At 42.9% G+C, this 15,676-nt stretch overlaps 2 protein-coding genes across 2 annotated transcripts in view; both read right to left on the bottom strand.

The window, feature by feature from the left end:
* Positions 1–2,483, bottom strand: part of LOC133138205 (6-phosphofructo-2-kinase/fructose-2,6-bisphosphatase-like) — a 34,148-nt gene extending 31,665 nt beyond the window's left edge. The window contains exon 1 of the mRNA XM_061256763.1: positions 2,093–2,483. Coding sequence (XP_061112747.1) covers positions 2,093–2,135 — 43 coding nt within the window. The 5' untranslated portion in view covers positions 2,136–2,483. The remainder of the gene's footprint in view (positions 1–2,092) is intronic.
* A 4,956-nt stretch (positions 2,484–7,439) lies between these two features.
* On the bottom strand, positions 7,440–14,318 carry LOC133139267 (UDP-glucuronosyltransferase 1-2-like). The gene is made up of 2 exons (XM_061258691.1): positions 14,259–14,318; positions 7,440–11,747 (listed from the first exon to the last, which is right to left on the bottom strand). The coding sequence occupies exon 2, from the start codon at positions 11,676–11,678 to the stop codon at positions 10,089–10,091; it is 1,590 nt and encodes a 529-aa protein (XP_061114675.1). The 5' UTR covers positions 11,679–11,747; positions 14,259–14,318; the 3' UTR covers positions 7,440–10,088.
* Between the last annotated feature and the right edge of the window lie 1,358 nt (positions 14,319–15,676).

Genomic DNA, 15,676 nt, shown 5'->3' with positions numbered 1-15,676 from the left:
CAAACTCAACATGTCTGTCTTGTGCAGCTGAGGATCTACTAAAAACTACAACATTACAGTTGAAGTCCTTATGAAGACTGAATGAGCTGCTAAGTGGATACTGTTCTGACTTGGACATAAATTAGCAGCGAGTTACCTGCCGTTAAAAGTATTCCCTTGATAACATCTTTTGCACTATTGCCTCACCTCATACTTGTTTACAAAAGACTTCTGGCAGATTAGCAGTCCAGTGATTTTAAATATGAAAATCATTATCATTAGCTGAGCAGCTTGATCAAATCAAATCAAGTATTTATTTAAAAATGAGTAAAAATGAATTGGCCCCCAGTGCCAGGAATGTGTAACAGTAGAAAAAAAAAGAATGTATCTAATGTATTTGACTAATTTAATTTGGAATTCACTTTTCTTAAACCCCAAAGCTACAATGTGATTAACACTTAGCATATTAATTGTCGAGGACCCGGCCCTAGGCCCCCCTGATGAGAGATTGACGGGGGATGGGTTTGGAAGGAATGCATTGTTAACCCCTCACACACGCCATCGAGGTGGTAGTAAGAACGCCCGTAAGAAGAAAAATATGTGGTTCACAGATAATGAGCAGCCATACTTGTCAGTAGAGGAGTCTGAAGTCGGGGGACTTAGATTTAGGGTTTTAAGGAGCAAGGTTAAAGTTCTGACTGAGAATACCCCAACCCTACAGGGGAGGGGCACAATGCCTGGCTAAAGAAAAAAAATAAGGAAAATATATATATATATGACAGTGTACCAGAAACGATGCAACTGCAACTTACAGATTGAGACAAATAAAGGTTTAGCTACACGCATGATTGAACACGTAAAGAGATAAAAGGAAAGTGTAGCTGCCCAAATTGCACTCCATACAAGTGATCGCTGGTCAGCAGTACGATGTTTTGGTACAGAGTGACTGCCCATCAACTGTATATTCTGAAACCAGAATGTAAGTAAAAATTGTACCTTTAATTTACCAGATGTCCACACTTTCAGATTTGGACCCCATTGTGTTTGCCTGTTATTTATAGGCTATTTTTATCAGGTTTAAAACGTTATATATTGTAAAGGAATAATTTACATTTGGTCAGGTGCTGGGATATGAACACAGTAAATGTTCACACATCACTGATCATACCGTGTTACTAACAGCATATGAATAGATGGTTATGCTTGGGGAATTTGATGATAGTCAGGCTTTGTATTCAGAATTGCACCGACAAAAATTTGGCCGCCGTCTCTTGCCAACAAAAGGCTGTAAATACTAAACTATAAACTGTCTGAATGTAAAGCACATTCAGCTATATTTAATGTATGAAAGGTCCAATATATATATATAAAACTTATTATTTATGGTGAGCTGTCAGACTTGGCATTTGTCTGGTTTTGGCAGCTGCAAATTTGCATCTACCAGAATCTGAACCTTGAAAAAGAAATTGAGGTCGTTCATAGCATAGCGTGTAGCTTGACGTGTGCGTTCACGTGAAGGGGAGCCCAAATCTGCAGGGGAGACACACGGCACAACATTGCTGGTGCGGAAGTAGGGTTGAGGAGGACAATTCCCAGATGTCACGAACCGGTTAAATTACCCAACAGTAAAATGCGGTATCAATTTCTTCTTCAACTGCAAACGAATTAAAATCTCAACGCGCAAACACAAGTGTGCTTTCTAAGAATAACATATACTTTGCTGGAGCGGAGAAGGAAATGCGTGAACAAAAGATTCCCAGGGAAATAAAGCCGATGTAGCCTACATGTGATTCCTTAACCATCTGGCCACGTCGCAGCTTTTCCTCTAAGGTGGGGGAATCTAACGGCCACCCCCAATATAGCCATGTGGTCATGAGTGATACTGTTAGTGTCCCCCTGAAAAAAATACATTAATAAAATGCCCTATTTGTTGCAACCACACGAAAGTTGAAATTACATCAGCGCCCTTGGATGACCCCAGTCTATTAGCTGTTGTCCAACATAAGTAGTTTTCAGTCAGAAACGGAGTAAAATTAAAGCCTGCACGCTGGACAGTCAATCAAATCGAAAAACACCAATATCGACATTCCGGTTGAATGAGTAAGCTACTCACCATGTGGACGCTGAAAAAGTGGAATTTGCATGTGTTCGGCCATGGTTGCGCAAGAGCTCCACCAAGGAGAGGGTCTTTCCCGGGCTGTACTCCAGATCAGTGTGATGAGTTATATTTGTTAATATTTTTACATGGTGATTTATCGATCGTGCAGTGCAGTAGCATATAGCTTTCGTTGTAATCGCATGCTGTCATTCGTAGTAGCTACACATGTTGTTATTGTGTTGAAGGATTTCGAGTCTGCTGTCTTCGCCCTGTTTCTGCGACCCCCTCCTCAGCCTGTTTCTAATCGCTCATGACGGTAAGCATAGCCAACCCCCTGGATACTATTTCCATGGCAATGGCTATAGCTTGACCAGTTACCACAGGATAGTTTCGTTTCTAAAAGAGGATGAAGGGATCAGTCACTAGGGGTAAATACAATTGGGTGGAAAGTGCCTGCCGTTTCCTCCTCTTTATAGAGACGTCGATTGCGTGACGTTAGCTCCATCTGCTGCTACCGGGGAGTGTTGTTGTGAAGAGAAATGATGAAGCATAACAGATTGCCAATACTGTGCGACGCCAAAAATACCATATTCCACTAACGTAAACTTCCAAAAACCAATTTAGCTCACCATGTTCTGAGCAATAAAAATACTTCCAGATCAGCTTTGGTTATTGTGTGTGTGTGTGTGTGTGTGTGTGTGTGTGTGTGTGTGTAAAGTATGTGTTTTCCGTTAACATGCTGAATGTTACGTCTCATTGACTGTACACTTCCCATGTGCTCCAAACGCATTTCAATCGTGATGGTGGCTACATTCATCAGTTGGGTCCGTTTGAAAAACACATGCAGTGAAGTGAGTTGAAGTTCTACCTTTTAAAATTCCATTCAGAAGGTGCGCGGATCACTGCTCAACGTGTGGAAGACGGAAAACCATAGGTACATGTGTGTCAGCGCTTATAGTTCCAACTGTCTAACTTCTCCGAAAACAACGACTCTCGTTAAACTTGAAATACAGACAGCTTCGGAGTTGCTCTAAGGTGTATTTCTTCACTTTGAAGGAGGTAGGCTTCAAGCATTGAAATTGAGCCAGTGAATGCATGGAAATGAAATCAAACATCTTGTCTTTGTAAGTCGGGAAAAAGGTATATTTCCCAAAATGTTTTCCTTTAACTACATAAAAACAGAACCTGTCAAAATACAAAACAGGCCGGAGAACTGTGACAAAAACAAATGGCTACAGTAGACTGGCTTCTCATCATTTCCACTTTGCCCACCCTAGAGGTCAATTTCCATCTATTTCGAACTAGTCCTATAAAAGTATCACTATCTCAAAACATATTTACTGCACACACATGGATGAAGACAAAAAATAAAGAAGAGGTTTGTACCACAATTTCAGACAAAACAAATATATGTCTGAGCATGTACATATAGTGTACACAAAGGATACACTAAAATACAAAAACATTTCAAAACACCTTTTTTATAGTTTTTATAGTTTATCACTGAATATCTAAATCTGTAAGTCAAGGACCAACCCAGAACTACTTTATATGTGTTCACAAACGTGATGTAAACTTGCCTACAAAATAAAGTAAAGATATAAAAATTCCACATTACTTTTCCCAAAACTGCACCCATATGTCCTCAAGTGTCCCCACATCTCTCCAAATACAGCGGCCGTATTTGGGAACAAAGAAGCGGTTAGCAGGAGTGTGACACTGGAGCCGGGCTGCTTTTCAACACTAACTTGACCGTGCTGATGATATCCAGCTTAGGGATGACAGGAGGCAGGATGGAGACTGGACCTTCCTTGTGCTGTCTAATGATACAGATAGATGCATGCAGTTTTTTGCAAAAGTAGGGTATACGCGTAGACCCTAGTAACATTTGTGTAAATAAAGCCTAAAAAAAAAAATTTTCAAACGGTTGCCTTAATAGCTTGTGCGCCAGACATTGTTTAACCAGTCAGCAGAGTAGTTTCTGATGTACTGTACATGTTTACCAAGGAGTATGAAATCTCACTTTTTTCATTTATTATAGAGGATGTAGCACTTGTGCAGTAGTGCTATGCCAAGGGCTTCACAAGACTCCCAAAATACAGTAATGTTTTTATAGCAGTATTTGCCACAGCTTATCCCAGACTTGAACTTTACAACCTCATGGACAAAATTCCTGACAGGATCCTCTATTATGATTCTGTCATTGTGAGTCAGCCAGGTAATTGGATCCCTCCTCTTGGGGACGTGTTGGGTGAGCTCACTAATTAAATGGATCCTTTTACCCCTGAGTTTGTTTCAGGTGGTCCTAGAACATATGCCTACAAGATATGGGCAGGGAAACCATGAAGGTGAAAGGTATAACCCCACATCATACTAACACACAGTTTGTTAATCTTTCATCCCTCACTGATTTGGTAGACCATTTTGTGAAAGCGGTCCAGTCAAGGAAATCACCACAACCGCTCCCAAATTATTAGGAATAAGAAAGATTCAATTCTCAGGAACTCTAAACGATTATGTGTGGTGTACAACATGGCATTTTTGCTCCTAGACTTTCAAACTTTGCCTTATGGATACTGAATCAGTGTCAGGGGGTGAGGGATGGACAGCTGTCTCCAGCACCCCTTTTCATGCATCATTTCAGGACCATCAAACAGCGGTTAAAGTGCTTTTGTTAAAAGACTAATGTCTTGTCCTATCCTCTATGGCGTCAAAATATTGTTCGGTGCTGGCAGCCACTGTGTGACAAACTGCTTTGTAATCAAACTGTGGAAAGCATTCCTGTTCTTTGACTGATGAAGAGATGTTACCTTAACACACGTCTAACCAGTGCTTGAAGTGGAAAAAAATAAGTGCCAGTACTCCTTATTCACGTGTTGGAAAGTGTATCGGCCGGTATCAGCAAACCCTTAAGTATTACATTTGAAGTTTTCAGTGAATAAATTATACTATGAGGTATTGCTTTTGTTCACAATATACTGTGTGTTTATTTTGAAAAGTGACACACAAATTTTGACACAAATGACACAAAACGCTCACCTAATAAGTGTTCATCAAAACCATATTTGTCCAGGCATACCAGCAATGTCTTTGTGATATCATTTGCTGTGGTCCCATCCAATTCCAGGAGTTCAAAAACTACAGTGTCTGGCTCTGCGTCAGCAAAAGCTACCTGCAAACAGACCACCAGCACAGTCTTGCCACTGATTGTGGTGGATTCATCAATCAACACACATAATTTCCGTCGGTTTGTGATGATGTCGTCAACCATTCTTTTCTTCATTTCAGTTGCAATATGGTCGATGATGTCAGCACATGTCTTGTTTGAGTGCAAAACACGGCCCATGTTAACTCCATTTAACTCTTGCAAGCTCACATCAATTGGCATATCTGTAAATGGTCTCCCATGTTTACCAATTTTATAGGCTGTTCGGAACACTTTGCAGGTTGTATCATGTTCAGCCCTGTGCATTTCTTGAATCCTCTTGTGAATTTCATCACGTGTGGCCATCTTTTCAATCTCTGCTGCTTTTATGTGGGATTTGGAATCTTTGTGTTCCTTTATTTTCTTACGCAATGAATGTTGTTGTCTAGCCTTATCAGTGCCAAATGAGGAAATTGAACATTCACTCCACTCAGTTGACAGCCTCAATCCATGCTCTTTATGAGCAGCCAGCGATGTAACTTTACTACATACTTTGCACCCAAGCTTTTTGTCTTTGACAATGAGCCAGTCATTCTGAGCGCAAAAATAAAGCATTTGCTCCTTTGACCAACAGTCGGGCCGTTCATCTTGACTCACGTTGTTGTTGATAACGTTGGTATTGGCTGCGGTAGGTGCAACGTTACCTTGTTGAAGCAGCTCCCGACCTTCATTTAATACTGGCTCTGGCTGGGGAGGATTTGACACACTGTCGTGTCTTTGCTCTGTTGTTTCGCACTCGGAACGTGCTCTCTTGCCCTTCTGTAACCAAGCTAACATAATGGCGGCAAAATTTACTGGACCGCGGAGAAGTTATGAGAGAAGTTTTACTCCGCGTGCACCTTACCACGCGCACCGAGTGCACCCTGGGTAATGAAGTTTAGGGGCTCCCAACAAAAGGCTGTTGTAGACGTAGTACATGACGCATTACTAGGGTTGCCAACTCCCTGAAATGGAAATAAGGGACACCTAGTTTTCTTTTTTTTTTTTTTTGCTAAAAGATTTTTCACACTATACTTGTACAGAACTTTGGTCGTTACAGTTGTTTTAAATGTGCTTTATAAATAAAGTTTGAGTTGAGTTCAGCTCTGTGCTGCAGTCAGACGTCTTTGCTGTAAAAATAAGTATTGGGGGTGCAATACCATCTGTGAACACGGACACGGGGGCAGCATCGCGGTCTTGTGCTGTGGCAGCACCAGAAAGCCCCGCGAAGAAGACGTAATGCTCACTGAGCATAGCTGCAGAAGACTTGCCGGTTCCCGTTTGAAGCAACGAGGATTCCGATCAGTGATCAGAGCACAGCGTGAGTGTGCCGGTACTCCGCAGAGTAAAATGTAGAACTTACCGGCCCACTTCAAGCACTGCGTCTAACCTCATTATCATGGATGATCTGCTAGAGGCTGCAAATGGGAATGACGAAGTGGAAAAGGCATTTACCAAGTACACGCACCACTAAAATGTAAGCATTATATATTTAGTACAAAACCTTTTTTTACAAGGTAAAAAAAAGCTGTACAATAAATTCTAATGCTAACTATACCGTCTTACTTAAAAGTCATTGCAACAAAATGCAAGTTTATGTTTTAGCATGGCTGACAGGAAGCTAACAGGAAGGTGACAGTAACACAAATAACCACACATTACAACAGTGGTATGCAGAAGAGCATCTCTGAACACACAATGCATCATAACTCTAAGTGGATAGGCTACAACAGTAGAAGTCTAAAAAATAAGTATAATGAATACCTAATAATGTGCTCTGTGAATGTATTTTTAAATGTAGAACTATTAAGGGTTTGCACATTGTAGATTTGATTAAAAACATTACGCCAGCTCACAAGATTGTTGATGAGACCCCCTCAGGTGGCAAACATTTAATGAGGTATTTGCTCTAATTAATATGCCTCCTATAGCAAGCAGAACACCACTTAGGCCAAAGATTTGTGAATCAATTTTAGAAGACTATGAAATACCTCTGCCTGTTTTTTTATAGCCCCGTTTTATACCACTCAACAAGGTTTGATTTTTGTACAGTACAGTACGCCAATAGTATAAAAGATCTGTTGCAACAAAAATTTAATTCTAAGTAATTTTATTGAAACAAATAAATGTTATATGAATTTGACATAGACACCTTTGTCTGTTTACTTACATGCATGATTAAAATTGTTTACAATTGGATACATGATGACATATTTTTAACACATTTGTTTACATGTATTTCCAAAATACCGTCACATCACTCACGCTAGCCAAGGTACGTTCCGTGATATTTGTATGCTAAGGTTACCATATTTGTATGGTATATGGTCCTGTGATCATATACCATAGTGTCATGTGATCGCCTGGATGGGTGGCCATCCATAAACCGGTCTCTGCGTTCAAGGGTGGAGTTTGACTGCCCATTACCTTTTGGGAAACAGGCTGGAGATTCAAGCCAAACACGTCCAGTGACATCACTGGAGAGTATTGAATTTGACATTTGTTCTCAGTTCTGTTCCGGAAAATAATTTTTGCTGGTGGGAAAATATTCAAAGTCGGGAGGGTTACCGTAGAAATCAAAGAATTCACTACTTCTGTCCGCACCGAGCTAACAAGATAAGGGCGGCATTGGCTCAGGCGGTACAGTTCCGGTAAGGGCTTGTTTGAATCTAATCTCCAGTCTCATGTTGCCTGTCTTGACTAGGCAGAGGTGCTGATGACATCCTTCATCTAGCTCCAGGTTAAATTGTACAATGTATAACCTCTTGTGTATTCTTGACCATTCATAAGCAGGGGTTGATCTTTTAGATGTCTCCCTGTTGCCAGAGCCAGACTATAGTACTCTCAAACAGCACTGCTGTTGCTATAATCTGGCTGAAAGGGCTTTGCAGGGCCAACTACATAGATGGCTATGAGTTCTGCATTATAATGTTGGAAATTAAATTTGGATTCTTTCTGTATGTGCATGTAAAGGCATCATTATCCACTAAACCTATAATAACTGATTTTAGCAGCTGTCCCAAAAACAAGATTTGGTTACCATCAGCCAGGCTTTGCGATGGCGAAGATTTCATCATGAAACTTAAACGTATCTGTGCCCTTTGGGCCATCTGTGTTTCTCGATCCATAGCATTTTTGGCTTTGTGACCACCATAGTGTGTTTTCAGTTTCATTCCCTCTCATTCATTTGTTTCACCTGTGCTCCATTTGTTGTCTCTGCCTCCCTCTCCTTATATGTACTTCCTTTTTGTCTCTTGTCATTAATTTCACCTGTTCCTTATCTGTTCCCCAGTTCACACACCTGATTCTTGTTTTTGCTTGTTATTTGTTGCATATATACCTGTCTGTTTTGTTTGCTCAGGCCTAGTTTTTCATATCCTGTATTCTGCGTCTATCCCTGTATTGTCCTGTTCCCGGTTCTAGCCTCCTGTACCACGTGCCTTCACCCCTGTATCCCATGCCTTCACCCTGTGCCTTTACTCCTGTAATTCTGTCTGGTTTGTTCTGGTTTGTGATCTCTGCCTGGTTTTTCGACTCTGTTTTGGATTATCCCGTATGTACCTGTCTGCGCGGATTTTGACCATTGCCTGTTTCTGGATTGTGTTTTGGATCTGCCCCGTGTTCATTAAAGCCTGCCTTTTTTTTCCACCTTCTCCCTGCTCTTGGTTCTTCTGTCCCACATCCCTGACAGTATGTTGATCTCAAAGCTAGGGAATACCATGCCATACCATTCATCCTTGCAGCTTAAAAATAAATAATTGTAGCCTGATGCTTCTACCCGTTAATTAACAATTGCAGTTGTATTTATGTTTATAATAATGAAGATATGCTGTAAAATTTGCTAATGTGTGTAGCCTCTGGAGTATGATATAATGTCACAGTGCAAGCTGCTTTAGAGTCATTCGATTTTTTTAACACACAGAATCAAAAACTTATACTAAAACTGAAATTATATATATATTTAAAACTCCAGGAACTATCCATTTAAAACATTGAATTATGCCTGTCAATCTCATTTCAGTCTATGAGAACGAGAGAAAACGTACCATGCACATAAAGAATAAACCAAATTTATCTTTACTTTTGCTGTTTGATTGAACATGTTGAAGTATCGTGCCTCAGAAACTAGAGTACAGCATCAACTAAACCACCATTGTTCTCCTCAGCATTATGATCATAGTCTGTGATGAGGTTCCTCAATCTTATCCAGAAAGGGAGGCTTTCATTGAAAATAAACAGTTACACACCTGGGGCTTGTTTTACAAAAGTTGCAATGTGCAAACTCAGATCTACCAAATGTGACTCAAATAGATTTCCCCTGCACTTTTTGGAGAGTTTCATGTGGAAGCCTCAAACCCATGTCGCAAGTGCATTTGTGTAGGCAATCAGTAAATTGGCTATCATTTGCATTTGTGCAAAGCATTGTTGTGGGCAGGCCATGGGTGTCAGACACCGATATTCCAAAATTAATCTAGAAATCTTTTTATTTGCGATTTGCAAGTGAGGCATTTTGATAAGATATTGCGGTCTGTGAGTGAAAATTCTTGCAAATCACTTTTATGAAACAAATCCCTGTTTCTCAGAATGAACTACTAGTATTTGCTTTACCTTGATTAACAGTATCAGGTGTACTACTGCAATGAAAGCCGGCACCGACCCTGGCCCTTTCTGGATAAGACTGAGAACCCCTGGTCTCTTATCTCTTGCAGTTCTAGCCTTAGATTTGGTGTCTTACATTTTTTCAAATAGTGGGACACATCCACTTTTTTTCAAGCGTTAGGATGCACCCACAATCTACCCTGAGGACACATGGAGGCAGCGTGATGTTCACTGCTGTTTGACTTTCCTGACCCTGCAGAGCCTCTGAAACAGACACCTGCAGGTGACACTGATGAGCAGTAGGAGAGCCATGGCTGAGCCCAGCAGCAAGGCCAGCACGTCCAGGTTGTGGTAGGCATACCACGGCATCCTGTAAGACTCGGTGCGCAGGTGCGCAGCTCCCCCATGCCTCATGACATATTCTATCCAGAAGAGGCCGCTGTCCAGGGGTTCGATTGGCCGGTCACGGTGCAGCCGGGACATCCTGCGCATGTTCTCCCTGTAGGGCTTCTGCTCGTCCAGGACGTCACGCAGAGCCTGGGTCAGAGAGTCCACCTCTAGCAACGTCACGTCCAGGGTGATTCCCGCACCCCGTGCCTCCATGCGCACCATGTTGTCCATCTGATCGAAGATGAGCGGGAGGCCCAGCACTGGCACACCATGATAGATGGCCTCGTAGATCCCGTTGGTGCCTCCGTGTGTGACAAAGGCACGGGTCTTGGGGTGACCAAGCAGGTCGTTTTGGGGAAGCCAGTCCACCAGCAGGGTGTTGTTTCCCAGGGTGGAGGGCCTCGCCCCCAGGTGCCTCCACAATACCTTCTGAGGCAGGCGGGCAAAGGCCGAGGCGATGACTTCCGAAAAATGGGGCTGAAGGCCTCCGAGCAGAGTACCCAGGGACATGAGTACCACCCCGTGCTCCCCGGAGCTCTGCACAAACTCCTCCAGTTCGGGGGGAAGGGGCTGGGCGGGGCGGCACTGGAACCCACCCATGTACACTACGTTGGGCATTGTGGGGCGTGGGAACTCAAAGACGAAATCCACCCTCATCAGCCACAGGTCGGCTCCCTGGGTGAGCGAGAAGACATCAACTCCTGGGGGAAAGAATTCCTGGCACACGGCCTCGTATGGAGGGTTGGTGTAGAAGTAGTACATGTACTGGTTGAGCCCATGGTACAGGATGTTGGAGACCCGCTGCAGGAAGTCCATCCTGTCAGAGTTTTGAGAGAACACCTGGGGGATGTAGGACAGCGGTGAGGGGGTGATGGCAAAGTGGCCTTCCCCGTTTACTATCCAGCGCACGTTGAGGACCAGGGGTAGCTGCAGGTAGTGGGCTACCAGCACTCCGGTGGGGAAGACTGGGTCGGTCAAAACCAGGTCAAAGCGGGCCTCCCGCAGCTTCTGCATCAGTACCTGGTCTTTAAACATGGTGCGTGCCACATGGGCCGACGCCATGTTGGTATCGCTCAGTAACTTAAAGAAGTTTGAGTACAAAGCGAGGAAGGCCAGAGGGGAGCTGCTCTTCTGGCGGAACTCCAGAGACCTATGGAGGTAGCGGGTCATCGATTCCTCGCTCTCGATCGTCTGTGCGGTGTCGTGCTGCACGGTGATGGAGGTGTAGTGGGGAGAGCGCTCTGAGACGTACCAGCTGGTGGCGGAGCGCAGGACGGTGACCTGGTGCCCCCGCGCGTGCAGCGCCTTCAGCAGTACCTGCATGTTGACCCAGTGGCTCCCGTCCACCGGGTACACCAGCACCCGGCCTCCATCGCAGCCCGGCCCGGCCCACAGCAGCAGCACCAGCGCCACCAGGAGGGCTGCCATGGCGTCTGCCGCCCAGTCGCTGCAGCCTCTGACAAGATGCAACACGTGGAGCTGAGTCAACCCAGTCGCCTGCAAGTCAGAACATGCAGAGTGCAGTCAGTGTCCCTACTGCCCGGCCAAAATCACAGGGCTGCAACCCAAGTAAACAAGTAGATTAGTCAGAAAGCAGGTGCACAATCTAGATTTTCAGGTTTATTTGTTCATGATAATTGTCAGTGATCTCAAGCGAGGAATATAGTAACTCAATACGCATGCAATGCCAGCCCATGGGCAGCAGCCGTGGTAACTAAGCCAAATGAGCTACAGAGAGAAAAGCCTCTTAAAAGCGCCTTGCTTTTAAGTCCACCGACTTGTGGTTGGAAAGTGTGCTGTTTCATATGTTCTGGGACAACCTGGGTATTTAGGAAAGATGTCCCAGCAGGTCAAACATTTGTCCGGTATGCAGCATGTCATATTGTACTGCTTGAAGAAACCTTGAAATAATAGGCTTTCAAGGCAAGAATTTTACAAGTCAAGAAAAACAACCTATATTACCATTAGGCCATTGCCACTTTAATGGCACAAAGATGTCAATGACAAGAGAGCAGAGCACAATCACACTTGTGTATGTAAGTGAAGTGACACAGAAAGCTTATAAAGTTCATAAACCTTCACACTTTGAGTCTTTTTCATACAATGGCATATTGGGATATGAGTATAAAGGTAATTTTGCCTTTAAAGCACATAATATTGTTGATGTATTCTTATATTGTTATTTTTATTATTGTTGCTTTTGTTATATTTATACATATTGCACTAGCTCAGGAGAATCACAGCCAACAGTAGCGATCATTACATAAACCTACAACAATAAGCCCTAACGTAGGTGCAACAGAGAGACTGATGATGAAGTAATTTAAGTATGTGTTAAGTGTTGGAGACACTCAATGACCACTATATTACTTATTTTATAGTCTTATTGGTCTTCTGCTGCGGATTGGCAGATTTGATATTTTTATTTACCCCACATTGGAAGGAAGGGAAGCTCTTATTCTCACAGAATTTTTTTTTTTTTCCGTAGATTTGTTTTTAAAGACACAGTTACTATCAGTTGCTATCACTATGCAATTAGAAACACATTGCAGCCACAAAATAATATCACCATAAATGAGAAGTCTGCATTGTGTTTTATAAGCTATGTCTAGGCCGTTTTCCCAAAAGGGACTCCAAAAGGGCACTTTTACTTTCTTATTGTGGGTACGCCAGGATTAGAACCACTGCCCTTGTGTGTCCCAGTCATTCACCTTAACCACTACGCTACAGGCCGCCAAAAGGCTGACACATGGGAACAAAATCAGGCAGGCAGGTGGCAGGACGGGAAACAAAAAAACAAGTTGGGCAAAAGAACTGGCAGGTAACCAGGGCCAGGAAACAGAGGCTAGAATTACAGGGAAGCATAGAAGCAAGAAAACAAATGAGCTAGCCCAGAGGACTGAAACAGATGGATTTATAAGCCCCACAAATGAAGAGACCACAAGAAGCAGGAGAGGAAGTACACATATGGTGTGTATATATCATAGAAAATAAGTACAATAATGACAATAATAACATCTTGTATATTAATATATTCATTGAGGTCCATTGATTGAAGTTTTTGTCAAATACTCAACCCCCATCAACAAGTCAAACACATTCCATAATTTCACATGTTATTTATTATTCAAAAGCAGATTAGTGAATAATAATAAAATATTTAGAGAATGTACTTGTAGATGCTCACCCTATATAAAATGGGGTCATGTCACTGTAAATTCCCTCTTTTGTGGAGTCAAAGGTGTTTTTATGGTCTTTCTCAGAAATAGTCACTCAGACGATAGATTTTAATAAACTATACACCTTCGGAAAATGTCGGTAATGTCATTAGCTAAAATGCTTTTCAGTCATCACTTCAATAACATGCATGTAGTGGGTTCTTTGCTGGACATTAGTTATACTGTAGCTGATTGCACACGGACAGGGAGAACACCTATACTTAGCACCTGCATGACAGTTATTCGTCAGAGAAGCTGGTATGTGAGCTCACAGTGTTCCAGAGCCCTTATGTAGATAATGCCATTACCACCTACAAGTACTTTTGTAGAAGTAGACAACAGCGAAACAGCAATAATAATTCCTATAGATAATTTTTAAGTAAACAATGGATATTCTATCAACGTTTCTCTGAGATACGTTTCCTGTTTTTAGAATGATAAACTATTATGTATTTGATTCACTGGACTCTTGCCATGAAAAGGACAGTGACATATCGTATTTCTTGTAGTGTGTGCATTTCCAAAATTCAGAGAAGGTCCTCGCCTGTTTTTCCACCCACATGTTACAAAATAAGGTACTATTGTCGCTGAAGCAATAGCATCTTAAAATAGGTCAAACAGATGGAACCGTGTGTTTTAATGCTTTCAAACAGCATATCCTGTTACCATAGTGATTGAAAATTGCACTGTACTGTAAAATGTCCAGTATTAAATCAACCCTTACAGAGTGCATATGGTTACTCTAATGCACATTTGCCTGGGTGATTTGAAGTTTGAATGAGAAACTCACCACTGGTTCTCCTGTGTAGAGCACACTGGTAGTCACAGCTCTCCCAAGCAGCCAGGCTCCAAGACGTTGTGAAGGGAACAGTAACAAAGAGAGAATAGGGGCTGATTGACATCCCAGCACTCGCCCGTGATATAAACAAGTCCCGCCCTCCTTAACGACTGTTGCCATGACCTGAAAAAAGAAGATGGAATCAGTTGCTTACCGCAACAAATTACAGATGGTTTTTGGAAGTATAGCTCTATAACTTCAAAGACCCCGGGGCACAGCCTAACACACCCTTTGCTTCATTTAAAAAATACAGCAACGTGAAAAAGTACTTGAATTTTAGCCCACTGTTCTTTGCTGAAATTATTTCATTCAGACTCAATTGAGTTCAAGTTAGGGCTTGACTGTAGCACTCCAAAACTACAATTTTGTTTCATTTAATCTATTCAGATGCGGACTTAGTGCAGCATGGATGGTGCAGTGGGTAACATTGGGGTCCTGAGGCAGGACTAGGGCCTGCTGCAGCAGGGTGGGGGGTCACTCTAGCTGAGCTCCGAACAGCTGTGACAGAGACTGTCGCTCCTGCCCTGATGGGGGGAGACGCCGATCGACAGCCGCAGCTGAGATAGACACGCTCAGAGGCACGCTCAGCAAACCCAATCCTTTCGCTCAAAGAGAAAATCAATACTTATGCACTGCCCCCTAGGGGCTTTGGCAAGAAGTACACTACAGTCAGAACACCTCCAAATACACCAACAAGAGGGAGTTGCTTTCCCTTATCTTCCCATACAGTACATACAATAATAATACGCCGCAATGGTAACAATATTAGACTAAGCACCAATAGTGCGCTCATATTGGCCTGTTCACTTAGATAAGAGACAGGGACATGCATTTGCGGTATGCAACAACAGTGCACACAGCATAGTAATACACGTGGGTGTTTGAGTGATGCAAACTTTTTGTCAGGTTCTGTGTTTTTCACTGTCTAGTTTGGTCTATGTTTTTAGCGTTTCCGTGTTTTTGTTACCTCTGTGCACACCGTAGCCACCCTGTTTCACTTCCTGATTGTTCCCCACACCTGATTACCATTGCCTCTTGTTACCTGTGTTATTTAAACCCCTTTGTTTGTCCAGTTTGTCGCCAGATTGTTATGTGTCTTATCCATACTCTCCAGCATTTTCTGATTGATACCTGTAACGACCTATTAGGCCCTGACATTTTGGCACTGAGCCCAGGAGCGGGGAACAGCCTTTTGGGACTCCAGCGCCCTGGAATGCTACCACATCGCCCTCTTCGAGGGTGTTTGACCGGGCCATCTCTGGACCAGTGGCTTCCCAGGGGCTGTTCCGTATCCGCCAGGGATCCCGCTCTGTCTCGGATTTCTCCATCGAGTTGCGGATGGGGACACACTGCGTTAGGGGACGCTTTCC

This window comes from Conger conger, chromosome 10 (genome assembly GCF_963514075.1).
Source record: "Conger conger chromosome 10, fConCon1.1, whole genome shotgun sequence".
Lineage (NCBI taxonomy): Eukaryota > Metazoa > Chordata > Actinopteri > Anguilliformes > Congridae > Conger > Conger conger.
Note: the sequence above shows the minus strand (reverse complement) of the source record. Positions and strands in the feature narration are given on the sequence as shown.